Consider the following 27,500-nt stretch of genomic DNA (forward strand, 5'->3'; position numbering starts at 1 on the left):
AAGACAGCTGTACCAGTGAACTACCCCCCCACGTGAGTTACAAAGACAGCTGTACCAGTGAACTACCTCCCAGGTGAGTTATAAAGACAGCTGTACCAGTGAACTACCTCCCAGGTGAGTTATAAAGACAGATGTACCAGTGAACTATCCCCCAGGTGAGTTATAAAGACAGCTGTACCAGTGAACTACCTCCCAGGTGAGTTATAAAGACAGCTGTACCAGTGAACTATCCCCCCAGGTGAGTTATAAAGACAGCTGTACCAGTGAACTACCTCCCACGTGAGTTATAAAGACAGCTGTACCAGTGAACTACCTCCCAGGTGAGTTATAAAGACAGCTGTACCAGTGAACTACCCTCCCAGGTGAGTTATAAAGACAGCTGTACCAGTGAACTACCTCCCAGGTGAGTTATAAAGACAGCTGTACCAGTGAACTACCTCCCCAGGTTTCGCAAAATATATACCTATACATACACATGGACACATAAAATAACACATCTCAATTCAGGCCTTCACCTTTTTGGAGTAATAACCGGTTAAGATGTTGACATTTGTAAATTCAGACTTTTGTGGTGAACTTCTCCCGTAACGTACTGTGAACAGAAACAAGGCGCTAAAGCACTTATCTTTTATCTCAGTCCCATCCATACCTGTCTCTTGCTTTGACATACCTGTGTCTAGCTTTGACATACCTGTGTCTAGCTTTGCCATACCTGTCTCTTGCTTTGCCATACCTGTGTCTAGCTTTGCAATACCTGTGTCTTGCTTTGACATACATGTGTCTTGCTTTGCCATACCTGTGTCTAGCTTTGCAATATCTGTGTCTAGCTTTGACATACCTGTCTCTTGCTTTGCCATACCTGTGTCTTGCTTTGCCATACCTCTGTCTAGCTTTGCCATACCTGTGTCTTGCTTTGACATACCTGTCTCTTGCTTTGACATACCTGTGTCTAGCTTTGCAATACCTGTGTCTTGCTTTGCCATACCTGTGTCTTGCTTTGCCATACCTGTCTCTTGCTTTGCCATACCTGTCTCTTGCTTTGACATACCTGTGTCTAGCTTTGCAATACCTGTGTCTTGCTTTGACATACCTGTGTCTTGCTTTGACATACCTGTGTCTTGCTTTGCCATACCTGTCTCTTGCTTTGACATACCTGTCTCTTGCTTTGACATACCTGTGTCTAGCTTTGCAATACCTGTGTCTTGCTTTGCCATACCTGTGTCTTGCTTTGCATACCTGTGTCTTGTTTTGCCATACCTGTCTCTTGCTTTGACATACCTGTCTCTTGCTTTGACATACCTGTCTCTTGCTTTGACATACCTGTGTCTAGCTTTGACATACCTGTGTCTAGCTTTGACATACCTGTGTCTTGCTTTGACATACCTGTGTCTTGCTTTGACATACCTGTGTCTAGCTTTGACATACCTGTGTCTTGCTTCTTGCTTTGACATACCTGTGTCTTGCTTTGACATACCTGTGTCTAGCTTTGCCATACCTGTGTCTTGCATCCGCCTCTAAGGACTCTTCAACACTCTTCACATTCTCCTGGCTGCTCTTGGAGCAGTCCTCCTTCCTGGTGTTGTTAGGTGAGCTGCTGTTCTTAGGCAGCTCGTGGCCACCCTGCTGCTGCAGGTGCTGAATAATATTCTGCTGTTGCCATGATTGATTACTGGCTCTGACATAGACAGGCGTGGGGGCCAGGATACTATGGACCGGACTGTTGCCGTTCTGCTTCCGGAGTCCCCCTCCACTGCCACCTCTGTCCCGGGAGTGATTCTTCAGCCTGCCCTGGACTGGGGTCCCTCTGTGATCCAAGCTCTCCTGGAGGTATCCTCCTCCTCCTCCTCCTCCACCGGCAGAACTCTGGGATGAATGACTAAACCAGCGCCAACGCAGCCTGAGGATCTGTTTCATATCAAACTCCTTCTTTCCCGACATCCTCCTCTCTTTCTTTCTTTCTCTCTTTCTCTCTATCTTTCTCTCTTTATTCCTTTCTTTCGCGCTTTCTTTCTTTCTTTCTTTTCAAAGATGAAGAAGGCAGCAGTCAAATGCACTAGTGTAGAATCCCCCCTAAAACATGGAGGAGGGTAAAGAAAAAGAGCCTATGAATTCAGTTCCAGTATGTTCAGTTCTGTACGCCACCCTCTTCTTCCTTTTGTCTTCTTCCTCCTCCTCCTCCTCCGTTGTTCTTTTAGTGGAGGGCAAGATGGGAACAGTCTCTCTCTCTCTCTCTCTCTCTCTGCAGCTTTTGTTTCCTTGTGCCTGGTCTTATTTTCCTCCTCCTTCCATCCTCTCGCTCTCTCTCTCTCTGTCTTTCTCTCTATATATCTCTCAGCTGTTGCTGCTCCTGCTGCTGCCTGTTAGCTAAGTTAATGCACATGCACAATGATACACGCTCTCTCTCTCTCTTCTCTCTTCTCTCTCTCTCTCTCTTCTCTCTCTCTCTCTCTCTCTCTTCTCTCTTCTCTCTCTCTCTCTGTCTCTCTCCTCTTCTCGGGTCTCGCTCGCTTCGTGTCCTCACTGCTCACGCAACACACAGGAACCCGAAACAGAAATATGAAATGTTTAATGTTGGAGTAGGCAGCCCCAGCCCCTCACCAAAGGGAGGGAGAGAGGGAGAGAGGGAGAAGTGGGTGGGGTATCATGCGTACAGCATGATGAGGTCACAGCTTAACCAAGTAAATCGTCTCTTCTTTGAGGAAGGGAAGAAAAGAACTACAGCACTATATCCTCCATCTCAAGTAGCAGGGTCCCTCACCTCAATCCTCACTATATCCTCCATCTCAAGTAGCAGGGTCCCTCACCTCAATCCTCACTATCTCCTCCGTCTCAAATAGCAGGGTCCCTCACCTCAACCCTCACTATCTCCTCCGTCTCAAATAGCAGGGTCCCTCACCTCAATCCTCACTATCTCCTCCGTCTCAAATAGCAGGGTCCCTCACCACAACAATCACTGTCTCCTCTGTCTTTAGTAGCAGGGTCCCTCACCTCAACCCTCACTATCTCCTCCGTCTCAAGTAGCAGGGTCCCTCACCTCAACCCTCACTATCTCCTCCGTCTCAAGTAGCAGGGTCCCTCACCTCAACCCTCACTATCTCCTCCCACTTTAGTAGCAGGGTCCCTCACAGCAACCCTCACTATATCCTCCGTCTCAAGTAGCAGGGTCCCCCACAGTAACCCTCACGCTATACTATCATACATGATGCACACACACACACACATATCACATCTGACCCCCCTCCGCATCTCTCAGCGTCTCATAGGGAAAGATCTCTCTATGCGGGCAGTCAACCATACAGAATAATGACTCTCTCCTCTCCATCCTCCTCGTACTAGTAGAAACTCAGCATTAATGATAAATCGTCAAGGTCGATAAGCTGCCGCTGCTGATCGGTTTTCAAACGTTCTTATTTTATAAAAATGAATGCAGATTCCATTAGAGCTGCTGGGATGTGAACATGTACAAGCAGATGTGTCCAGTATCAAACGAGAGTATATATTGACGTCCTAACCAAAACTATAGTTTGTTAACAATACATTTGTGGAGTGGTATGTAAAACGAGTTTTATTGACTCCAATGTAAACTTCCGACTTCAACTGTATACTATTAAAGGGGTATTCCACTTTAAAATAACGTACTTTTTAAAATAAATTACAGTTATTTTTAAAACCTTATTGTAAAGTGTTACCTAAAGTATATGGTATTTCCAGTATGCAATTTATTTTGTCAGTATGGGTCCTGTGTGATCAAATAGGTATGATTTTTATACCGTACAGCAGCAAAGTACAATGACTTCTTTCTAACACTAGCTGCTGACAGGGGAGGCTGCTGACAGGGGAGGCTGCTGACAGGGGAGGCTGCTGACAGGGGAGGCTGCTGACAGGGAGGCTGCTGACAGGGGAGGCTGCTGACAGGGGAGGCTGCTGACAGGGGAGGCTGCTGACAGGGGAAGCTGCTGACTGCTGACAGAGGAAGCTGCTGACAGGAGAAGCTGCTGACAGCGGAGGCTGCTGACAGGGGAGGCTGCTGACAGGGGAGGCTGCTGACAGGGGAGGCTGCTGACAGTGGAGGCTGCTGACAGGAGAAGCTGCTGACAGGAGAAGCTGCTGACAGGGGAAGCTGCTGACAGGGGAAACTGCTGACAGGGGAAGCTGCTGACAGGTGACAGGGGAGGCTGCTGACAGGTGACAGGGAGGCTGCTGACAGGTGACAGGGGAAGCTGCTGACAGGTGACAGGGGAGGCTGCTGACAGGTGACAGGGGAAGCTAGCCTGCTGACAGGTGATAGGGGAAGCAAGCCTGCTGACAGGTGATAGGGGAAGCTAGCCTGCTGACAGGTGACAGGGGAAGCTAGCCTGCTGACAGGTGACAGGGGAAGCAAGCCTGCTGACAGGTGATAGGGGAAGCTAGCCTGCTGACAGGTGACAGGGGAAGCTAGCCTGCTGACAGGTGACAGGGGAAGCTAGCCTGCTGACAGGTGATAGGGGAAGCAAGCCTGCTGACAGGTGACAGAAGAAGCTAGCCTGCTGACAGGTGACAAAGGAAGCTAGCCTGCTGACAAGTGACAGGGGAAGCTAGCCTGCTTACAGGTGTTAGAGGAAGCTAGCCTGCTGACAGGTGACAGGGGAAGCAAGCCTGCTGACAGGTTATAGGGGAAGCTAGCCTGCTGACAGGTGACAGAAGAAGCTAGCCTGCTGACAGGTGACAGGGGAAGCTATCCTGTTGACAGGTGACAGGGGAAGCTAGCCTGCTGACAGGTGACAGGGGAAGCTAGCCTGCTGACAGGTGACAGGGGAAGCTAGCCTGCTGACAGCACCCTATTCCCTATATAGTGCACTACTTTTGACGAGAGTCCTATGGGCCCTGGTCTAAAGTAGTGAACCAAATAGGCAACCAAAAAGGAGGAATTCGCAGCTCCTGTACCCACCACCCTTCAATTACTTATTCATATGCTATGAGCCGTCAGTTGACCGTTACACTGATGAGACAAGGAAATATTAAACCGTCAGCTAGCCGTTAAGATGAGCATCTCTCTCTCTCTCTCTCTCTCTCTCTCTCTCTCGCTCTCTCTCTCTCTCTCTCTCTCTCTCTCTCTAATTTATTTGAAATAAATCCTGACGTCGGGTCTCAAAGAAAAAAAAAGTGTGTTTATAAAATAGGCTTCCTCTCCACGAATGAGTCATTATACTCTCTGTAGTGCACTATATAGGGAATAGGGCTCTTGTCTAAAGTAGTGCACTATATAGGGAATAGGGCTCTGGTCTAAAGTAGTGCACTATATAGGGAATAGGTCTCTGCTCTAAAGTAGTGCACTATATAGGGAATAGGGCTCTGGTCTAAAGTAGTGCACTATATAGGGAATAGGGCTCTGGTCTAAAGTAGTGCACTATATAGGGAATAGGGCTCTGGTCTAAAGTAGTGCACTATATAGGGAATAGGGCTCTTGTCTAAAGTAGTGCACTATATAGGGAATAGGGCTCTGGTCTAAAGTAGTGCACTATATAGGGAATAGATCTTTGGTCTAAAGTAGTGCACTATATAGGGAATAGGGCTCTGGTCTAAAGTAGTGCACTATATAGGGAATAGGGCTCTGGTCTAAAGTAGTGCACTATATAGGGAATAGGTCTCTGGTCTAAAGTAGTGTACTATATAGGGAATAGGTCTCTGCTCTAAAGTAGTGCACTATATAGGGAATAGGGCTCTGGTCTAAAGTAGTGCACTATATATGGAATAGGTCTCTGGTCTAAAGTTGTGCACTATATAGGGAATAGGGCTCTGGTCTAAAGTAGTGCACTATATAGGGAATAGGGCTCTGGTTGAAAGTAGTGCACTATATAGGGAATAGGGCTCTGGGTAAAAGAGGTGCACTATATAGGGAATAGGTCTCTGGTTGAAAGTAGTGCACTATATAGGAAATAGGTCTCTGGTTGAAAGTAGTGCACTATATAGGGAATAGGGTTCTGGTCTAAAGTAGTGCACTATATAGGGAATAGGGCTCTGGTTTAAAGTAGTGCACTATATTGGGAATAGGGCTCTGGTTGAAAGTAGTGCACTATATAGGGAATAGGGCTCTGGGTAAAAGTAGTGCACTATATAGGAAATAGGTCTCTGGTTGAAAGTAGTGCACTATATAGGGAATAGGGTTCTGGTCTAAAGTTGTGCACTATATAGGGAATAGGGCTCTGGTCTAAAGTAGTGCACTATATAGGGAATAGGGCTCTGGTCTAAAGTAGTGCACTATATAGGGAATAGGGCTCTGGTCTAAAGTAGTGCACTATATCGGGAACAGGGCTCTGGTCTAAAGTTGTGCACTATATAGGGAATAGGGCTCTGGTCTAAAGTAGTGCACTATATAGGGAATAGGGCTCTGGTCTAAAGTAGTGCACTATATAGGGAATAGGGCTCTGGTCTAAAGCAGTGCAGTATATAGGGAATAGGGTTCCATTTGGAAGGTCATGAGAGACAGGTCTACATTTATGAGAAGATTACATTTAATGTTCCATTTCTGTCTGAGCCTGCAGCTGAGGTTTTTCCTTGAAACAATAGGAGGACATTTAGTCATATTTGTGGACGACCAAGCCAAGGCAAGGACATAGGGCAATGGGAGTGTCTTTGAGCTCCTGTCAGACACGGTAATGATTTAAGTATTATGAGTGAAAAATGTTCCTAGATTAAATGATAGTCTCTTACGGCAACTCAAGCATCACATCACAGAATATAGCACTTCCTTTGGGGGCGACAGGGTAGCCTAGTGGTTGGAGCGTTGGACTAGTAACCAGAAGGTTGCAAGTTCAAATCCCCGAGCTGACAAGGTACAAATCTGTCGTTCTGCCCCTTAACAGGCAGTTAACCCACTGTTCCTAGGCCATCATTGAAAATAAGAATTTGTTCTTAACTGACTTGCCTAGTTAAATAAAATATAATTAGTTATTACCTGTTAAAGGAATCCTGCTGCTTATTGCATCCATGCAGTCTTAAGTCTTCTAAATCAGCACTACTACAAACTACTACAAGTCCCCAATGAAATGTCCCATTGTGTTTTATTCCTCCTCTTTAGCTTTCCTTCACAAAGGAAAAGAGCACTTTCTTTTTTTTTAAATGAATTTCTTGAGGAGTTCCTTCCTCTGTGCTGCCTCAGCAACAATTACATTCAAACAACCAGGAACAGGGAAGACTTCCTGAAAACTTCCAAAACACAATGGTAGGCTACACTACATACTACTGTGTCCCAAATAACACCCTATCACCTACTGTAGCCGATGTGTGTAGGTCAGCCGATGTGTGTAGGTCAACATTCACAAGGCCGCAGGGCCAGACGGATTACCAGGACGTGTACTCCGAGCATGTGCTGACCAACTGGCAAGTGTCTTCACTGACATTTTCAACCTCTCCCAGTCTGTAATACCAACATGTTTTAAGCAGACCACCACAGTCCCTGTGCCCAAGAACGCCAAGGTAACCTAAATGACTACCGACCCATAGCACTCATGTCTGTAGCCACGAAGTTCTTTGAAAAGTTGGTCATGGCTCACATCAACACCATTATCCCAGAATCCCTAGACCCACTCCAATTTGCACACTCCAATTTGCATACCACCCCAACAGATCCACAGATGACGCAATCTCTACTGCACTCCACACTGCCCTTTCCCACCTGGACAAAAGGAACACCTATGTGAGAATGCTATTCATTGATTACAGCTCAGTTTTCAACACCATAGTGCCCTCAAAGCTCATCACTAAGCTAAGGACCCTGGGACTTAACACTTCCCTCTGCAACTGGATCCTGGACTTCCTGACAGGCCGGCTCCCAGGTGGTGAGGGTAGTAAACAACACATCTGTCACACTGATCCTCAACACGGGGGCCCTTCAACAGCTTCTACCCCCCCCAAGCAATAAGACTCCTGAATAGCTAATAAAATGGCTGCCCAGACTATTTGCATAGGCCGGGTAGCCATTTTTATGCTGCTGCTACTCTGTGTTAATGATCTATTCTGCCCTACCAAGAAAGAAGGCAGTAACTACTCATAGCTTGGAACTGAGAAAAATGGCTTTTATTTACCTTGGTTTTCACAGTAACTTTATACAGTTACTGCTAAACATGACCCCCATTTTCTCCTGAACACAATACAATAGAGGCGGGATACTTGTCCACGTGATTAAGCATGTATTGAATGTAGCAAAAGAAATAACGAACAAATGAGCAGTTACTGCCTTTTTGCTTGGTAGGGCAGTATGCACAGCCACTTTACATCTACCTACATGCACATATTACCTCATTACCCTCGACTAACCTGTACCCCCTGCACAATGACTCTGTACCGGTACACCCTGTATATAGCCTCCACATTGACTCTGTAACGGTACCCCCTGTATATAGCCTCCACATTGACTCTGTACCGGTACCCCCTGTATATAGCCTCCACATTGACTCTGTAACGGTATCCCCTGTATATAGCCTCCACATTGACTCTGTACTGGTACCCCCTGTATACAGCCTCCACATTGACTCTACCGGTATCCCCTGTATATAGCCTCCACATTGACTCTGTACCAGTACCCCCTGTATATAGCCTCCACATTGACTCTGTACCGGTACCCCTGTATATAGCCTCCACATTGACTCTGTACCGGTACCCCCTGTATATAGCCTCCACATTGACTCTGTACCGGTACCCCCTGTATATAGCCTCCACTTTGACTCTGTACCGGTGCCCCCTGTATATAGCCTCCACATTGACTCTGTACCGGTACCCCTGTATATATCCTCCACATTGACTCTGTACCGTAACACCCTGTATATAGCCTCCACATTGACTCTGTACCGGTACACCCTGTATATAACCTCCACATTGACTCTGTACCGGTACACCCTGTATATAACCTCCACATTGACTCTGTACCGTAACACCCTGTATATAGCCTCCACATTGACTCTGTACCGGTACCCCTGTATATAGCCTCCACATTGTATAGGTCTACTACACCTGTTGTATTCAGCATTTCACTGTAAGGTCTACTACACCTGTTGTTGTATTCAGCATTTCACTGTAAGGTCTACTACACCTGTTTTATTCAGCATTTCACTGTAAGGTCTACTACACCTGTATTATTCAGCATTTCACTGTAAGGTCTACTACACCTGTAGTATTCAGCATTTCACTGGGAGGTCTACTACACCTGTTGTATTCAGCATTCACTGTAAGGTCTACTACACCTGTTGTATTCAGCATTTCACTGGGAGGTCTACTAAACCTGTTGTATTCAGCATGTCACTGTAAGGTCTACTACACCTGTTGTATTCAGCATTTCACTGTAAGGTCTACTACACCTGTTGTATTCAGCATGTCACTGTAAGGTCTACTACACCTGTTGTATTCAGCATTTCACTGTAAGGTCTACTACACCTGTTGTATTCAGCATTTCACTGTAAGGTCTACTACACCTGTTGTATTCAGCATTTCACTGTAAGGTCTACTACACCTGTTGTATTCAGCATTTCACTGTAAGGTCTACTACACCTGTTGTATTCAGCATTTCACTGTAAGGTCTACTACACCTGTTGTATTCAGCATTTCACTGTAAGGTCTACTACACCTGTTGTATTCAGCATTTCACTGTAAGGTCTACTACACCTGTTGTATTCAGCATTTCACTGTAAGGTCTACTACACCTGTTGTATTCAGCATTTCACTGTAAGGTCTACTACACCTGTTGTATTTGGCATTTCACTGTAAGGTCTACTACACCTGTTGTATTCAGCATTTCACTGTAAGGTCTACTACACCTGTTGTATTCAGCTTTTCACTGTGAGGTCTACTATACCTGTTGTATTCAGCATTTCACTGTAAGGTCTACTACACCTGTTGTATTCAGCATTTCACTGTGAGGTCTACTACACCTGTTGTATTCAGCATTTCACTGTAAGGTCTACTACACCTGTTGTATTCAGCATTTCACTGTAAGGTCTACTACACCTGTTGTATTCAGCATTTCACTGTAAGGTCTACTACACCTGTTGTATTCAGCATTTCACTGTAAGGTCTACTACACCTGTTGTATTCAGCATTTCACTGTAAGGTCTACTACACCTGTTGTATTCAGCATTTCACTGTAAGGTCTACTACACCTGTTGTATTCAGCATTTCACTGTAAGGTCTACTACACCTGTTGTATTCAGCATTTCACTGTAAGGTCTACTACACCTGTTGTATTCAGCTTTTCACTGTGAGGTCTACTATACCTGTTGTATTTGGCGCATGTAAAATGTAGTTGATTTGTATATAGTGCACTACTTTTGATCCGGGCTCTGGTCAAAAGCAGGGCACTCTGTAGGGAATAATAGGGAATAGGGGATGCAGGCCTTATAGTTATTTCTTAATAAGTTAACCGCAACTCTGCATACTCCTCTTTGCCAATAATGGTGTTAAAATGTTCAATGTTAAGTTATCGTCATGGATCATGCTCTTTCCATACAGATCCTCTCAAAGGCCTCAATAGGATCCCTATTCCCTATAAAGTGTAGTACTTTGGACCAAGCCTCACGGGGTGTGGCTGAATGGCCCCGTACCCTGAAGGCCCTCGGTGTGATTTCCTCACAGACTTTTCCTTCGTATGGGATTTTCCATGTTGTATATTTGCTGTATGTCTAAACACATTAGGTTGTGTAATATCATTGCTAACTATGGGGTGAGGATGAGGAAGACGGTGTTATGAAATAAATCAGGGACAATTGGTATCTTAACCGTTTATTAGATTTATTTTGCAGAGGGAAACACAATTGATCGAAAAAGTATTCAAAACTCCCAACTCCATCAAATAAAAGAGGACATTTTCAGCTTTCGTTCTCTGTTATTAACATTGCAGATATTTGTTTACCTATAAAAGGTGCAACAACAAAAACAATACAGCGTGACTCTTTATTCATGATAGTCATATATTTTCTTTAGTATAACCAAAACACCAGAGACTTACATTAAGTGAGACAGTGAGGGAGAGAAATAGAGAGACATTGAGAGAGAGAGAGATCCATCTGAATGTAAGACAATGTCTTCGTTAAAAAACACAATTTGCTTCTGTTATTCTGTTTCTTTACATTACTTGATTGTACAAGAATAAAACATTTTTAAAAATACAAATGGATTCTTCAGCATCAGCTGTACTATTTTGTCATTTGAGTAGAATTCTAATTAAAGGTGTTGAAGGGAAAAATGGACAAATAGAAGTAATCAAATGGATGTCAATTTTTTTTTTTTAAATACAAATTAAATTAAAAAGGACATTCTCTCTCTCAAAGATTAACAACAGCTGTTAATAGAGTTTATAGAGTACATAAACATTGCTTTTATTTTCAATTATGGTCTCTCATAGCATTGTCACTCTTGATAGAATGTTATACAGGGCCCTGCTCTATGTTGAGTAAATATGCTTCTGCAACGATTATATATCCAAAGCTTCAAAAAAAATGTAAATCATTTCATACATAAAAACGAAAAGTAGTTGTTGTCTGTGTATATAAACATACTTTTCTTCAAAATAACAATTGAATCTAAACTATGTTTGTGCAATAGACCCCGTCTGGATACAAAAATACCACAGCTAATCTTAACTAAATGCATTTTTAAAAGAATGCAATGCAACACTTGGACTAAACATGTGAGGCACTATTGGTATGAATTTGGTGAGATGGTAATAAGTTCAATAAATTTTGACTATGTACAAAAGACAATACTTAATAATACAATACAGATTCATCTTATTTACAGTTAAATTGTAGTCTGAACAATGTCATCAATGTCATCTATAAGTAAAATGTGTGGAGAAAGCCCGAAGGGAATAACACACACGTAATGTTACATTGAGATGAGATGTGAACTCATCTGTCAAGTTTAAAAACTTGAGCAGATAGGGGTGTTGTGTACATGGAACAGACAATTGGGTTGTAGTTTATAATTATCCTCACAATTCCTCATTTCTTTGGTGACACAGACAACTCGAGTTTTGGGAAACGGAAACCACCTCTAGACCCACTGTCGCTGCTAGAGGATGAAGAGATTCTAGACTTTTTGGAGGGGAGAGATACACCACTTGCCTCAACTCTCTCTTCACTATCTTCACCCAGTCGCACTTCATATGAGCCCTTTGACTTTGAGCCAAAACCACCAAAGGTGCCAAACTTTAACTTCTTTCCTTTCACCTTGGCCCTCCCAACATCTACAGAGATGTCGCCACCCTCAGCACTTAAGTGACTTGAGGGGGAAGACACAGCCAGATCTCCCTCGTCACTCGCCACAGAGGAAGACCGATGCCTTGATTTCTTAAAAAGATCCAGTGAGGCTGACTTGCTCTTAGGGGACACACTTTGCCCAGATCCTCCCTCTACAGACAACTTGCCACTTACTAACTCCCCATGACTTAAACTCAACTCTTTGGAGCCCTTAACGCCGCCACCGGCTCCCAGTTCTGCGTCCGGCCCCTGAAAGCTAAGATCTACTGCACTACCTCCTTTTGCTTTTGACTTGCCAAAACCGAACCTTGGCATCTTGACCTTTACTTTCTCACCACTGTGCAGCTCCAGGCTCGGAGAACTACCACTAACCGAAGGAGCCTGCACATCAATCTTTCCACCCCTCACTGTTGCCCCTGCCCCTGCTCTTGATCCTGCATCAACATCTTCTCCCATCTCTGGCCCATGGTACTTTGGAACATTGATTTTGGGGAATGATACGTGTCCCTCTGGGAAATGTAGTCCACTGTATCCTGAAACATTTGAGTCAACATCTACTCTTCCTCCCCCTCCAATATCTATCTTAGGACCTTTTAAATCTCCTGAAAGGCTTGCCTCTCCTTTCAGATTTTTCCTGTTCACATTTACATCAACATCAGGTACATTCACCTGGGGCCCTTTCATTTTCATCCCTGGAAATTTTATGTTAGACTTAGTTTTTACATCTGGGACTTGCATGTTTAGATCTGGTGCCTCAATATTGGCTTGTAGACTCCCAGATGACAAGCCACCAGACAGAGAGCCATCACCTTTAACTTTGGGAGATTTTACATCAAATTCCACATCAGGGAAATGAAGTCTTCCAAAGAAAGGTTTCTTTACTTTTGCTCCTTTCAGGTGAAGATCAGGAGAGTCAACATCTAAATCTACACCTGATGTTTCAAGGTCAATATCGACATCAGGTTTCTTTGCTTTCCCTTTGATTTTGGGCAATTTGAATTTACCTTTCTTTCCTTTGACATGAATGTCAACATCAGGGGCTTCTAGACTACTGTCGACCTCTGGCAAATTAACATCTAATTTGGGGCTCTTGCCTCCCATATGGATCTTTGGTGCTTTGAATTTAGGTCCTTTGATATTTGCATCCCCTAGGTTAAGGTCAACCTCAGGTGCCTTCACATCCATCTTTCCGTGAGAAATATTCAGTTCAGGCCCTTCAACTTCAGGTGACCTAATACCAAATGTGGGACCTTTGAACTTAGGAAACTTAACATCTGGTTTGTCAAAACTGAAACTGGGACGTCCCATTTCAAGGGATCCACTGGACAACTTAGCATCAGGGCCTCTGAGGTTGAGATCTGGACCTGAAATGTCAATATTCGGTCCCTTGAGGTCAATATCAGCTTTAGGTAGGTTGCAATCAATATCTGGACCCTCAAGTTTAGGGCCTTTGAATCCAAATGAGGGCATCTTCATCTTTGGCATCTTAAATCCTCCTGAACCTTCAATGTCAACATCTGGACCTTCAATGTCTACTTTGGGTGCTTTGAGGTTTCCTGACATATCCAGATCTCCCTTCACCTTTGGACCTTTCAGGTTGAAGTCCATGTCAGGCATTGAGATGTTTGGTCCAGATATTGATGGCATTTTGTATTTCGGCCCTTTGATTTTACCATCTGGACCTTCAATGTCAATTTCTGGACCTTCAATGTCAATGTCGCCTTTAGGTATTTTGACATCAAAATCTCCCTCAACTTTGGGTCCTTTGAATCCAAACGAAGGCATCTTCATCTTTGGCATCTTAAATCCTCCTGAACCTTCAATGTCAACATCTGGACCTTCAATGTCTACTTTGGGTGCTTTGAGGTTTCCTGACATATCCAGATCTCCCTTCATCTTTGGACCTTTGAGGTTGAAGTCCATGTCAGACATTGAGATGTTTGGACCAGATATTGATGGCATCTTGAATTTCGACCCTTTGATTTTACCATCTGGACATTCAATGTCAAGTTCTGGACCTTTAATGTCAATTTTGGGAGCCTTGATGTCAATGTCAGCTTTAGGTAGGTTGACATCAATATCTGGACCCTCAAGTTTGGGACCTTTGAATCCAAACGAAGGCATCTTCATCTTTGGCATCTTAAATCCTCCTGAACCTTCAATGTCAACATCTGGACCTTCAATGTCTACTTTGGGTGCTTTGAGGTTTCCTGACACATCCAGATCTCCCTTCATCTTTGGACCTTTCAGGTTGAAGTCCAAGTCAGGCATTGAGATGTTTGGTCCTGATATTGATGGCATCTTGAATTGTGGCCCTTTGATTTTACCATCTGGACCTTCAATGTCTAGGTTTGGACCTTTGATGTCTCCTTCGATCTTGGGGACTGAAACATTCACATCTCCTTTCACCTTTGGACCTTTCAGGTTAAAGTCCACATCAGGCATAGAGATCTTTGGTCCAGATATTGATGGCATCTTGAATTTCGGCCCTTTGATTTTACCATCTGGACCTGCAATGTCAATTTCTGGACCTTCAATGTCAATGTCGCCTTTAGGTAGATTGACATCAAAATCTCCTTCAACTTTGGGTCCTTTGAATCCAAATGAGGGCATCTTCATCTTTGGCATCTTAAATCCTCCTGAACCTTCAATGTCAACATCTGGACCTTCAATATCTACTTTGGGTGCTTTGAGGTTTCCTGACATATCCAGATCTCCCTTCACCTTTGGACCTTTCAGGTTGAAGTCCATGTCAGGCATTGAGATGTTTGGTCCTGATATTGACGGCATCTTGAATTTTGGCCCTTTGATTTTACCATCTGGACCTTCAATGTCAAGTTCTGGACCTTTAATATCAATTTTGGGAGCCTTGATGTCAATGTCAGCTTTAGGTAGGTTGACATCAATATCTGGACCCTCAAGTTTGGGACCTTTGAATCCAAACGAAGGCATCTTCATCTTTGGCATCTTAAATCCTCCTGCACCTTCAATGTCAACATCTGGACCTTCAATGTCTACTTTGGGTGCTTTGAGGTTTCCTGACATATCCAGATCTCCCTTCATCTTTGGACCTTTCAGGTTGAAGTCCATGTCAGGCATTGAGATGTTTGGTCCTGATATTGATGGCATCTTGAATTTTGGCCCTTTGATTTTACCATCTGGACCTTCAATGTCTAGGTTTGGACCTTTGATGTCTCCTTCGATCTTGGGGACTGAAACATTCACATCTCCTTTCACCTTTGGACCTTTCAGGTTGAAGTCCACATCAGGCATAGAGATCTTTGGTCCAGATATTGATGGCATCTTGAATTTCGGCCCTTTGATTTTACCATCTGGACCTGCAATGTCAATTTCTGGACCTTCAATGTCAATGTCGCCTTTAGGTAGATTGACATCAAAATCTCCCTCAACTTTGGGTCCTTTGATTCCAAACGAAGGCATCTTCATCTTTGGCATCTTAAATCCTCCTGAACCTTCAATGTCAACATCTGGACCTTCAATGTCTACTTTGGGTGCTTTGAGGTTTCCTGACATATCCAGATCTCCCTTCACCTTTGGACCTTTCAGGTTGAAGTCCATGTCAGGCATTGAGATGTTTGGTCCTGATATTGACGGCATCTTGAATTTTGGCCCTTTGATTTTACCATCTGGACCTTCAATGTCAAGTTCTGGACCTTTAATATCAATTTTGGGAGCCTTGATGTCAATGTCAGCTTTAGGTAGGTTGACATCAATATCTGGACCCTCAAGTTTGGGACCTTTGAATCCAAACGAAGGCATCTTCATCTTTGGCATCTTAAATCCTCCTGCACCTTCAATGTCAACATCTGGACCTTCAATGTCTACTTTGGGTGCTTTGAGGTTTCCTGACATATCCAGATCTCCCTTCATCTTTGGACCTTTCAGGTTGAAGTCCATGTCAGGCATTGAGATGTTTGGTCCTGATATTGATGGCATCTTGAATTTTGGCCCTTTGATTTTACCATCTGGACCTTCAATGTCTAGGTTTGGACCTTTGATGTCTCCTTCGATCTTGGGGACTGAAACATTCACATCTCCTTTCACCTTTGGACCTTTCAGGTTGAAGTCCACATCAGGCATAGAGATCTTTGGTCCAGATATTGATGGCATCTTGAATTTCGGCCCTTTGATTTTACCATCTGGACCTGCAATGTCAATTTCTGGACCTTCAATGTCAATGTCGCCTTTAGGTAGATTGACATCAAAATCTCCCTCAACTTTGGGTCCTTTGAATCCAAATGAGGGCATCTTCATCTTTGGCATCTTAAATCCTCCTGAACCTTCAATGTCAACATCTGGACCTTCAATGTCTACTTTGGGTGCTTTGAGGTTTCCTGACATATCCAGATCTCCCTTCACCTTTGGACCTTTCAGGTTGAAGTCCATGTCAGGCATTGAGATGTTTGGTCCTGATATTGATGGCATCTTGAATTTTGGCCCTTTGATTTTACCATCTGGACCTTCAATGTCAAGTTCTGGACCTTTAATATCAATTTTGGGAGCCTTGATGTCAATGTCAGCTTTAGGTAGATTGACATCAATATCTGGACCCTCAAGTTTGGGACCTTTGAATCCAAACGAAGGCATCTTCATCTTTGGCATCTTAAATCCTCCTGAACCTTCAATGTCAACATCTGGACCTTCAATGTCTACTTTGGGTGCTTTGAGGTTTCCTGACATATCCAGATCTCCCTTCATCTTTGGACCTTTCAGGTTGAAGTCCATGTCAGGCATTGAAATGTTTGGTCCTGATATTGATGGCATCTTGAATTTTGGCCCTTTGATTTTACCATCTGGACCTTCAATGTCTACGTTTGGACCTTTGATGTCTCCTTCGATCTTGGGGACTGAAAAATTCACGTCTCCTTTCACCTTTGGACCTTTCAGGTTGAAGTCCACATCAGGCATAGAGATCTTTGGTCCAGATATTGATGGCATCTTGAATTTCGGCCCTTTGATTTTACCATCTGGACCTTCAATGTCAATTTCTGGACCTTCAATGTCAATGTCGCCTTTAGGTAGATTGACATCAAAATCTCCCTCAACTTTGGGTCCTTTGATTCCAAACGAAGGCATCTTCATCTTTGGCATCTTAAATCCTCCTGAACCTTCAATGTCAACATCTGGACCTTCAATGTCTACTTTGGGTGCTTTGAGGTTTCCTGACATATCCAGATCTCCCTTCACCTTTGGACCTTTCAGGTTGAAGTCCACATCAGGCATAGAGATCTTTGGTCCAGATATTGATGGCATCTTGAATTTTGGCCCTTTGATTTTACCATCTGGACCTGCAATGTCAAGTTCTGGACCTTTAATATCAATTTTGGGAGCCTTGATGTCAATGTCAGCTTTAGGTAGATTGACATCAATATCTGGACCCTCAAGTTTGGGACCTTTGAATCCAAACGAAGGCATCTTCATCTTTGGCATCTTAAATCCTCCTGAACCTTCAATGTCAACATCTGGACCTTCAATGTCTACTTTGGGTGCTTTGAGGTTTCCTGACATATCCAGATCTCCCTTCATCTTTGGACCTTTCAGGTTGAAGTCCATGTCAGGCATTGAGATGTTTGGTCCTGATATTGATGGCATCTTGAATTTTGGCCCTTTGATTTTACCATCTGGACCTTCAATGTCTACGTTTGGACCTTTGATGTCTCCTTCGATCTTGGGGACTGAAACATTCACGTCTCCTTTCACCTTTGGACCTTTCAGGTTGAAGTCCACATCAGGCATAGAGATCTTTGGTCCAGATATTGATGGCATCTTGAATTTCGGCCCTTTGATTTTACCATCTGGACCTTCAATGTCAATTTCTGGACCTTCAATGTCAATGTCGCCTTTAGGTAGATTGACATCAAAATCTCCCTCAACTTTGGGTCCTTTGATTCCAAACGAAGGCATCTTCATCTTTGGCATCTTAAATCCTCCTGAACCTTCAATGTCAACATCTGGACCTTCAATGTCTACTTTGGGTGCTTTGAGGTTTCCTGACATATCCAGATCTCCCTTCATCTTTGGACCTTTCAGGTTGAAGTCCACATCAGGCATAGAGATCTTTGGTCCAGATATTGATGGCATCTTGAATTTTGGCCCTTTGATTTTACCATCTGGACCTGCAATGTCAATTTCTGGACCTTCAATGTCAATGTCGCCTTTAGGAAGATTGACATCAAAATCACCCTCAATTTTGGGTCCTTTGAATCCAAACGAAGGCATCTTCATCTTTGGCATCTTAAATCCTCCTGAACCTTCAATGTCAACATCTGGCCCTTCAATGTCTACTTTCGGTGCTTTGAGGTTTCCTGACATATCCAGATCTCCCTTCATCTTTGGACCTTTCAGGTTGAAGTCCATGTCAGGCATTGAGATGTTTGGTCCTGATATTGATGGCATCTTGAATTTTGGCCCTTTGATTTTACCATCTGGACCTTCAATGTCAAGTTCTGGACCTTGAATATCAATTTTGGGAGCCTTGATGTCAATGTCAGCTTTAGGTAGGTTGACATCAATATCTGGACCCTCAAGTTTGGGACCTTTGAATCCAAATGAAGGCATCTTCATCTTTGGCATCTTAAATCCTCCTGAACCTTCAATGTCAACATCTGGACCTTCAATGTCTACTTTGGGTGCTTTGAGGTTTCCTGACATATCCAGATCTCCCTTCATCTTTGGACCTTTCAGGTTGAAGTCCATGTCAGGCATTGAGATGTTTGGTCCTGATATTGATGGCATCTTGAATTTCGGCCCTTTGATTTTACCATCTGGACCTGCAATGTCAATTTCTGGACCTTCAATGTCAATGTCGCCTTTAGGTAGATTGACATCAAAATCTCCCTCAACTTTGGGTCCTTTGAATCCAAATGAGGGCATCTTCATCTTTGGCATCTTAAATCCTCCTGAACCTTCAATATCAACATCTGGACCTTCTATGTCTACTTTGGGTGCTTTGAGGTTTCCTGACATATCCAGATCTCCCTTCATCTTTGGACCTTTCAGGTTGAAGTCCATGTCAGGCATTGAGATGTTTGGTCCAGATATTGATGGCATCTTGAATTTCGGCCCTTTGATTTTACCATCTGGACCTTCAATTTCTAGGTTTGGACCTTTGATGTCTCCTTCGATCTTGGGGACTGAAACATTCACATCTCCTTTCACCTTTGGACCTTTCAGGTTGAAGTCCACATCAGGCATAGAGATCTTTGGTCCAGATATTGATGGCATCTTGAATTTCGGCCCTTTGATTTTACCATCTGGACCTGCAATGTCAATTTCTGGACCTTCAATGTCAATGTCACCTTTAGGTAGATTGACATCAAAATCTCCCTCAACTTTGGGTCCTTTGAATCCAAATGAAGGCATCTTCATCTTTGGCATCTTAAATCCTCCTGAACCTTCAATGTCAACATCTGGACCTTCAATGTCTACTTTGGGTGCTTTGAGGTTTCCTGACATATCCAGATCTCCCTTCATCTTTGGACCTTTCAGGTTGAAGTCCATGTCAGGCATTGAGATGTTTGGTCCTGATATTGATGGCATCTTGAATTTCGGCCCTTTGATTTTACCATCTGGACCTTCAATGTCTAGGTTTGGACCTTTGATGTCTCCTTCGATCTTGGGGACTGAAACATTCACATCTCCCTTCATCTTTGGACCTTTCAGGTTGAAGTCCATGTCAGGCATTGAGATGTTTGGTCCTGATATTGATGGCATCTTGAATTTTGGCCCTTTGATTTTACCATCTGGACCTTCAATGTCAAGTTCTGGACCTTTAATATCAATTTTGGGAGCCTTGATGTCAATGTCAGATTTAGGTAGGTTGACATCAATATCTGGACCCTCAAGTTTGGGACCTTTGAATCCAAACGAAGGCATCTTCATCTTTGGCATCTTAAATCCTCCTGAACCTTCAATGTCAACATCTGGACCTTCAAAGTCTACTTTGGGTGCTTTGAGGTTTCCTGACATATCCAGATCTCCCTTCATCTTTGGACCTTTCAGGTTGAAGTCCATGTCAGGCATTGAGATGTTTGGTCCTGATATTGATGGCATCTTGAATTTCGGCCCTTTGATTTTACCATCTGGACCTTCAATGTCTAGGTTTGGACCTTTGATGTCTCCTTCGATCTTGGGGACTGAAACATTCACATCTCCTTTCACGTTTGGACCTTTCAGGTTGAAGTCCACATCAGGCATAGAGATGTTTGGTCCAGATATTGATGGCATCTTGAATTTCGACCCTTTGATTTTACCATCTGGACCTGCGATGTCAATTTCTGGACCTTCAATGTCAATGTCGCCTTTAGGTAGATTGACATCAAAATCTCCCTCAACTTTGGGCCCTTTGATTCCAAATGAGGGCATCTTCATCTTCGGCATCTTAAATCCTCCTGAACCTTCAATGTCAACATCTGGACCTTCAATGTCTACTTTGGGTGCTTTGAGGTTTCCTGACAGATCCAGATCTCCCTTCATCTTTGGACCTTTCAGGTTGAAGTCCATGTCAGGCATTGAGATGTTTGGTCCAGATATTGATGGCATCTTGAATTTCGGCCCTTTGATTTTACCATCTGGACCTTCAATGTCTACGTTTGGACCTTTGATGTCTCCTTCGATCTTGGGGACTGAAACATTCACATCTCCTTTCACCTTTGGACCTTTCAGGTTGAAGTCCACATCAGGCATAGAGATCTTTGGTCCGGATATTGATGGCATCTTGTTTTTTGGTCCCTTGATTTTGCCATCAGGACTTTCAATGTCAATATGAGAACCTTTAATATCGACATTGGGTCCCTTGAAGTCAATGTCAGCTTTAGGAAGATTAATATCTACATCTGGCATCTCTACCTTCGGGCTTTTGAATCCAAATTTAGGCATTTTGAATTTGGATCCTTTGACTTTAGGGCTGGTAGCCCCAATGTCAAGGTCAAGGTCTGGAACACTACCTTTCGGTGCTTTGATATTGATATCTGCTTTTGCTAGCTTTACATCAACCTCAGGAGACTTGACTTTGGGCCCTTTGAATCCAAACTTTGGCATTTTGAACTTAGACTTCTTTGGTGCAATGTCTGGACTCTCTACTGAGATATCCAATCCTTCAAATTCAGCTTTGGGTGTACTCATTTCTCCCTCAACTCCCCCTTTGAACTTTGGCCCTTTGAGACTGAAATCAACATCAGGCATTGACATTTTGGGGCCAGACATAGACGGCATCTTCATCTTTGGCATTTTAATTCCTCCTGAACCTTCAATGTCAACATCTGGTCCTTCAATGTCTGCTTTGGGTGCTTTGAGGTCTCCTGACATACCCAGATCTCCCTTCACCTTCGGCCCTTTTAGATTGAAGTCTACATCGGGCATTGAGATCTTTGGTCCTGATATTGATGGACCTTTAATGTCAACTTTGGGAGCCTTGATGTCAATGTCAGCTTTTGGTAGGTTGACATCAATATCTGGACCCTCCAAATTAGATCCTTTGATTCCAAATGACGGCATCTTCATCTTTGGCATCTTAAATCCTCCTGAACCTTCAATGTCAACATCTGGTCCTTCGATGTCTACTTTCGGTGATTTGATGTCTCCTTTTATCTTTGGCACTGACACATCCACATCTCCCTTCAGCTTGGGACCTTTCAGATTGAAGTCCACATCAGGCATTGAGATCTTTGGTCCTGATATTGATGGCCCTTTGATGTCAACTTTGGGAGCCTTGATGTCAATGTCAGCTTTTGGTAGGTTGACATCAACATCTCCCTCAACTTTGGGTCCTTTGATTCCAAATGAGGGTATTTTCATCTTCGGCAACTTAAATCCTCCTGAACCTTCAATGTCAACATCTGCACCTTCAATGTCTACCTTGGGTGCTTTGAAGTCTCCTGACATACCCAAATCCCCCTTCACCTTTGGGCCTTTCAGATTGAAGTCCACATCGGGCATTGAGATCTTTGGTCCTGATATTGATGGACATTTAACATCAACTTTGGGAGCCTTGATGTCAATGTCAGCTTTTGGTAGGTTGATGTCAATATCTGGACCCTCCAATTTAGATCCTTTGATTCCAAATGAGGGCATCTTCATCTTTGGCATCTTAAATCCTCCTGAACCTTCAATGTCAACATCTGGACCTTCAATGTCTACTTTGGGTGCATTGAAGTCTCCTGACATACCCAAATCTCCCTTCACCTTTGGGCCTTTCAGATTGAAGTCCACATCGGGCATTGAGATCTTTGGTCCTGATATTGATGGACCTTTAATGTCAACTTTGGGAGCCTTGATGTCTCCTTCTAGCTTTGGCACTGACACATCCACATCTCCCTTCACCTTTGGACCTTTCAGATTGATGTCCATATCAGGCATTGAGATGTTTGGGCCTGACATTGATGGCATCTTGAATTTTGGACCCTTGATTTTCCCATCAGGGCCTTCAAAGTCAAGTTCTGGACCTTTGATGTTAACATTAGGTCCCTTGATGTCAATGTCACCTTTAGGTAGTTTGACATCAACATCTCCCTCAACTTTGGGCCCTTTGATTCCAAATGATGGCATCTTCATCTTTGGCATCTTAAATCCTCCTGAACCTCCAATGTCAACATCTGGACCTTCAATGTCTACCTTGGGTGCTTTGAGGTCTCCTGACATACCCAAATCCCCCTTTACCTTTGGGCCTTTCAGATTGAAGTCCACATCGGGCATTGAGATCTTTGGTCCTGATATTGATGGACCTTTAACATCAACTTTGGGAGCCTTGATGTCAATGTCAGCTTTTGGTAGGTTGACATCAATATCTGGACCCTCCAATTTAGATCCTTTGATTCCAAATGAGGGCATCTTCATCTTTGGCATCTTAAATCCTCCTGATCCTTCAATGTCAACATCTGGACCTTCAACGTCTACTTTGGGTGCTTTGAAGTCTCCTGACATACCCAAATCTCCCTTCACCTTTGGGCCTTTCAGATTGAAGTCCACATCGGGCATTGAGATCTTTGTTCCTGATATTGATGGACCTTTAATGTCAACTTTGGGAGCCTTGATGTCTCCTTCTAGCTTTGGCACCGACACATCCACATCTCCCTTCACCTTTGGACCTTTCAGAGATATGTCTATATCAGGCATTGAGACCTTTGGGCCTGACATTGATGGCATCGTGACTTTTGGACCCTTGATTTTCCCATCAGGGCCTTCGAAGTCAAGTTCTGGACCTTTGATGTTAACATTAGGTCCCTTGATGTCAATGTCACCTTTAGGTAGTTTGACATCAACATCTCCCTCAACTTTGGGTCCTTTGATTCCAAATGAGGGTATTTTCATCTTCGGCAACTTAAATCCTCCTGAACCTTCAATGTCAACATCTGGACCTTCAATGTCTACCTTGGGTGCTTTGAAGTCTCCTGACATACCCAAATCCCCCTTCACCTTTGGGCCTTTCAGATTGAAGTCCACATCGGGCATTGAGATCTTTGGTCCTGATATTGATGGACATTTAACATCAACTTTGGGAGCCTTGATGTCAATGTCAGCTTTTGGTAGGTTGACGTCAATATCTGGACCCTCCAATTTAGATCCTTTGATTCCAAATGAGGGCATCTTCATCTTTGGCATCTTAAATCCTCCTGATCCTTCAATGTCAACATCTGGACCTTCAACCTCTACTTTGGGTGCTTTGAAGTCTCCTGACATACCCAAATCTCCCTTCACCTTTGGGCCTTTCAGATTGAAGTCCACATCGGGCATTGAGATCTTTGGTCCTGATATTGATGGACCTTTAATGTCAACTTTGGGAGCCTTGATGTCTCCTTCTAGCTTTGGCACTGACACATCCACACCTCCCTTCACCTTTGGACCTTTCAGATTGATGTCCATATCAGGCATTGAGATGTTTGGGCCTGACATTGATGGCATCTTGAATTTTGGACCCTTGATTTTCCCATCAGGGCCTTCGAAGTCAAGTTCTGGACCTTTGATGTTAACATTAGGTCCCTTGATGTCAATGTCACCTTTAGGTAGTTTGACATCAACATCTCCCTCAACTTTGGGTCCTTTGATTCCAAATGAGGGCATCTTCCCCTTTGGCATCTTAAATCCTCCTGAACCTTCAATGTCAACATTTGGACCTTCAATGTCTACCTTGGGTGCTTTGAGGTCTCCTGACATACCCAAATCTCCCTTCACCTTTGGGCTTTTCAGATTGAAGTCCACATCGGGCATTGAGATCTTTGGTCCTGATATTGATGGACCTTTAACATCAACTTTGGGAGCCTTGATGTCAATGTCAGCTTTTGGTAGGTTGACGTCAATATCTGGACCCTCCAATTTAGATCCTTTGATTCCAAATGAGGGCATCTTCATCTTTGGCATCTTAAATCCTCCTGATCCTTCAATGTCAACATCTGGACCTTCAATGTCTACTTTGGGTGCTTTGAAGTCTCCTGACAAACCCAAATCTCCCTTCACCTTTGGGCCTTTCAGATTGAAGTCCACATCGGGCATTGAGATCTTTGATCCTGATATTGATGGCCCTTTAATGTCAACTTTGGGAGCCTTGATGTCTCCTTCTAGCTTTGGCACTGACACATCCACATCTCCCTTCACCTTTGGACCTTTCAGATTTATGTCCATATCAGGCATTGAAATGTTTGGGCCTGATATTGATGGCATCTTGAATTTTTGACCCTTGATTTTCCCATCAGGGACTTCAAAGTCAAGTTCTGGACCTTTGATGTTAACATTAGGTCCCTTGATGTCAATGTCACCTTTAGGTAGTTTGACATCAACATCTCCCTCAACTTTGGGTCCTTTGATTCCAAATGAGGGTATTTTCATCTTCGGCAACTTAAATCCTCCTGAACCTTCAATGTCAACATCTGGACCTTCAATGTCTACCTTGGGTGCTTTAAAGTCTCCTGACATACCCAAATCCCCCTTCACCTTTGGGCCTTTCAGATTGAAGTCCACATCGGGCATTGAGATCTTTGGTCCTGATATTGATGGACCTTTAACATCAATTTTGGGAGCCTTGATGTCAATGTCAGCTTTTGGTAGGTTGACGTCAATATCTGGACCCTCCAATTTAGATCCTTTGATTCCAAATGAGGGCATTTTCATCTTTGGCATCTTAAATCCTCCTGATCCTTCAATGTCAACATCTGGACCTTCAATGTCTACATTGGGTGCTTTGAGGTCTCCTGACAAACCCAAATCCCCCTTCACCTTTGGGCCTTTCAGATTGAAGTCCACATCGGGCATTGAGATCTTTGGTCCTGATATTGATGGACCTTTAACATCAATTTTGGGAGCCTTGATGTCAATGTCAGCTTTTGGTAGGTTGACGTCAATATCTGGACCCTCCAATTTAGATCCTTTGAATCCAAACGAAGGCAACTTCATCTTTGGCATCTTAAATCCTCCTGAACCTTCAATGTCAACATCTGGACCTTCAATGTTTACTTTGGGTGCTTTGAAGTCTCCTGACATACCCACATCTCCCTTCACCTTTGGGCCTTTCAGATTGAAGTCCACATCAGGCATTGAGATCTTTGGTCCTGATATTGATGGACCTTTAACGTCAACTTTGGGAGCCTTGATGTCTCCTTCTAGCTTTGGCACTGACACATCCACATCTCCCTTCACCTTTGGACCTTTCAGATTGATGTCCATATCAGGCATTGAGATGTTTGGGCCTGATATTGATGGCATCTTGAATTTTTGACCCTTGATTTTCCCATCAGGGCCTTCAAAGTCAAGTTCTGGACCTTTGATGTTAACATTAGGTCCCTTGATGTCAATGTCACCTTTAGGTAGTTTGACATCAACATCTCCCTCAACTTTGGGCCCTTTGATTCCAAATGAGGGCATCTTCATCTTTGGCATCTTAAATCCTCCTGAACCTCCAATGTCAACATCTGGACCTTCAATGTCTACTTTGGGTGCTTTGAGGTCTCCTGACATACCCAAATCTCCCTTCACCTTTGGGCCTTTCAGATTGAAGTCCACATCAGGCATTGAGATCTTTGGTCCTGATATTGATGGACCTTTGATGTCAACTTTGGGAGCCTTGATGTCAATGTCAGCTTTTGGTAGGTTGACGTCAATATCTGGACCCTCCAATTTAGATCCTTTGATTCCAAATGAGGGCATCTTCATCTTTGGTATCTTAAATCCTCCTGATCCTTCAATGTCAACATCTGGACCTTCAACCTCTACTTTGGGTGCTTTTAAGTCTCCTGACAAACCCAAATCTCCCTTCACCTTTGGGCCTTTCAGATTGAAGTCCACATCGGGCATTGAGATCTTTGGTCCTGATATTGATGGACTTTTAATGTCAACTTTGGGAGCCTTGATGTCTCCTTCTAGCTTTGGCACTGACACATCCATATCTCCCTTCACCTTTGGACCTTTCAGATTTATGTCCATATCAGGCATTGAGATGTTTGGGCCTGACATTGATGGCATCTTGAATTTTGGACCCTTGATTTTCCCATCAGGGCCTTCGAAGTCAAGTTCTGGACCTTTGATGTTAACATTAGGTCCCTTGATGTCAATGTCACCTTTAGGTAGTTTGACATCAACATCTCCCTCAACTTTGGGTCCTTTGACTCCAAATGAGGGCATCTTCACCTTTGGCATCTTAAATCCTCCTGAACCTTCAATGTCAACATCTGGACCTTCAATGTCTACCTTGGGTGCTTTGAAGTCTCCTGACGTACCCAAATCCCCCTTCACCTTTGGGCCTTTCAGATTGAAGTCCACATCGGGCATTGAGATCTTTGGTCCTGATATTGATGGACCTTTAACATCAACTTTGGGAGCCTTGATGTCAATGTCAGCTTTTGGTAGGTTGACATCAATATCTGGACCCTCCAATTTAGATCCTTTGATTCCAAATGATGGCATCTTCATCTTTGGCATCTTAAATCCTCCTGACCCTTCAATGTCAACATCTGGACCTTCAATTTCTACTTTGGGTGCTTTGAGGTCTCCTGACAAACCCAAATCTCCCTTCACCTTTGGGCCTTTCAGATTGAAGTCCACATCGGGCATTGAGATCTTTGGTCCTGATATTGATGGCCCTTTAATGTCAACTTTGGGAGCCTTGATGTCTCCTTCTAGCTTTGGCACTGACACATCCACATCTCCCTTCGCCTTTGGACCTTTCAGATTGATGTCCATATCAGGCATTGAGACCTTTGGGCCTGACATTGATGGCATCGTGAATTTTGGACCCTTGATTTTCCCATCAGGGCCTTCGAAGTCAAG

General features: G+C 43.7%; 2 protein-coding genes across 24 annotated transcripts in view; both read right to left on the bottom strand.

Moving 5' to 3' along the window:
- klhl4 (kelch-like family member 4) overlaps positions 1 to 3,104 on the bottom strand; it is a 44,393-nt gene extending 41,289 nt beyond the window's left edge. The window contains exon 1 of one of the 2 annotated variants that reach the window (XM_042303480.1): positions 1,496 to 3,104. In XM_042303480.1, coding sequence (XP_042159414.1) covers positions 1,496 to 1,938 — 443 coding nt within the window. In that variant the 5' untranslated portion in view covers positions 1,939 to 3,104. The remainder of the gene's footprint in view (positions 1 to 1,495) is intronic. The other variant, XM_042303481.1, reaches the window with a different exon arrangement.
- Positions 3,105 to 10,733: 7,629 nt separating this feature from the next.
- LOC112220592 (neuroblast differentiation-associated protein AHNAK-like) overlaps positions 10,734 to 27,500 on the bottom strand; it is a 49,719-nt gene continuing 32,952 nt past the window's right edge. For 3 of the 22 annotated variants that reach the window (XM_042303484.1, XM_042303482.1, XM_042303483.1), the window contains 2 exons: positions 20,825 to 27,500; positions 10,734 to 18,679 (listed from right to left, as the gene is read on the bottom strand). The exon at positions 20,825 to 27,500 is cut by the window's right edge and continues 1,500 nt beyond it. In XM_042303484.1, coding sequence (XP_042159418.1) covers positions 11,970 to 18,679; positions 20,825 to 27,500 — 13,386 coding nt within the window. In that variant the 3' untranslated portion in view covers positions 10,734 to 11,969. Of the gene's footprint in view, positions 19,685 to 19,822; positions 20,189 to 20,326 lie in introns of all 22 variants that reach the window. The other 19 variants (XM_042303504.1, XM_042303489.1, XM_042303488.1 and 16 more) reach the window with 19 other exon arrangements.

This window comes from Oncorhynchus tshawytscha, linkage group LG21 (assembly GCF_018296145.1).
Source record: "Oncorhynchus tshawytscha isolate Ot180627B linkage group LG21, Otsh_v2.0, whole genome shotgun sequence".
NCBI lineage: Eukaryota > Metazoa > Chordata > Actinopteri > Salmoniformes > Salmonidae > Oncorhynchus > Oncorhynchus tshawytscha.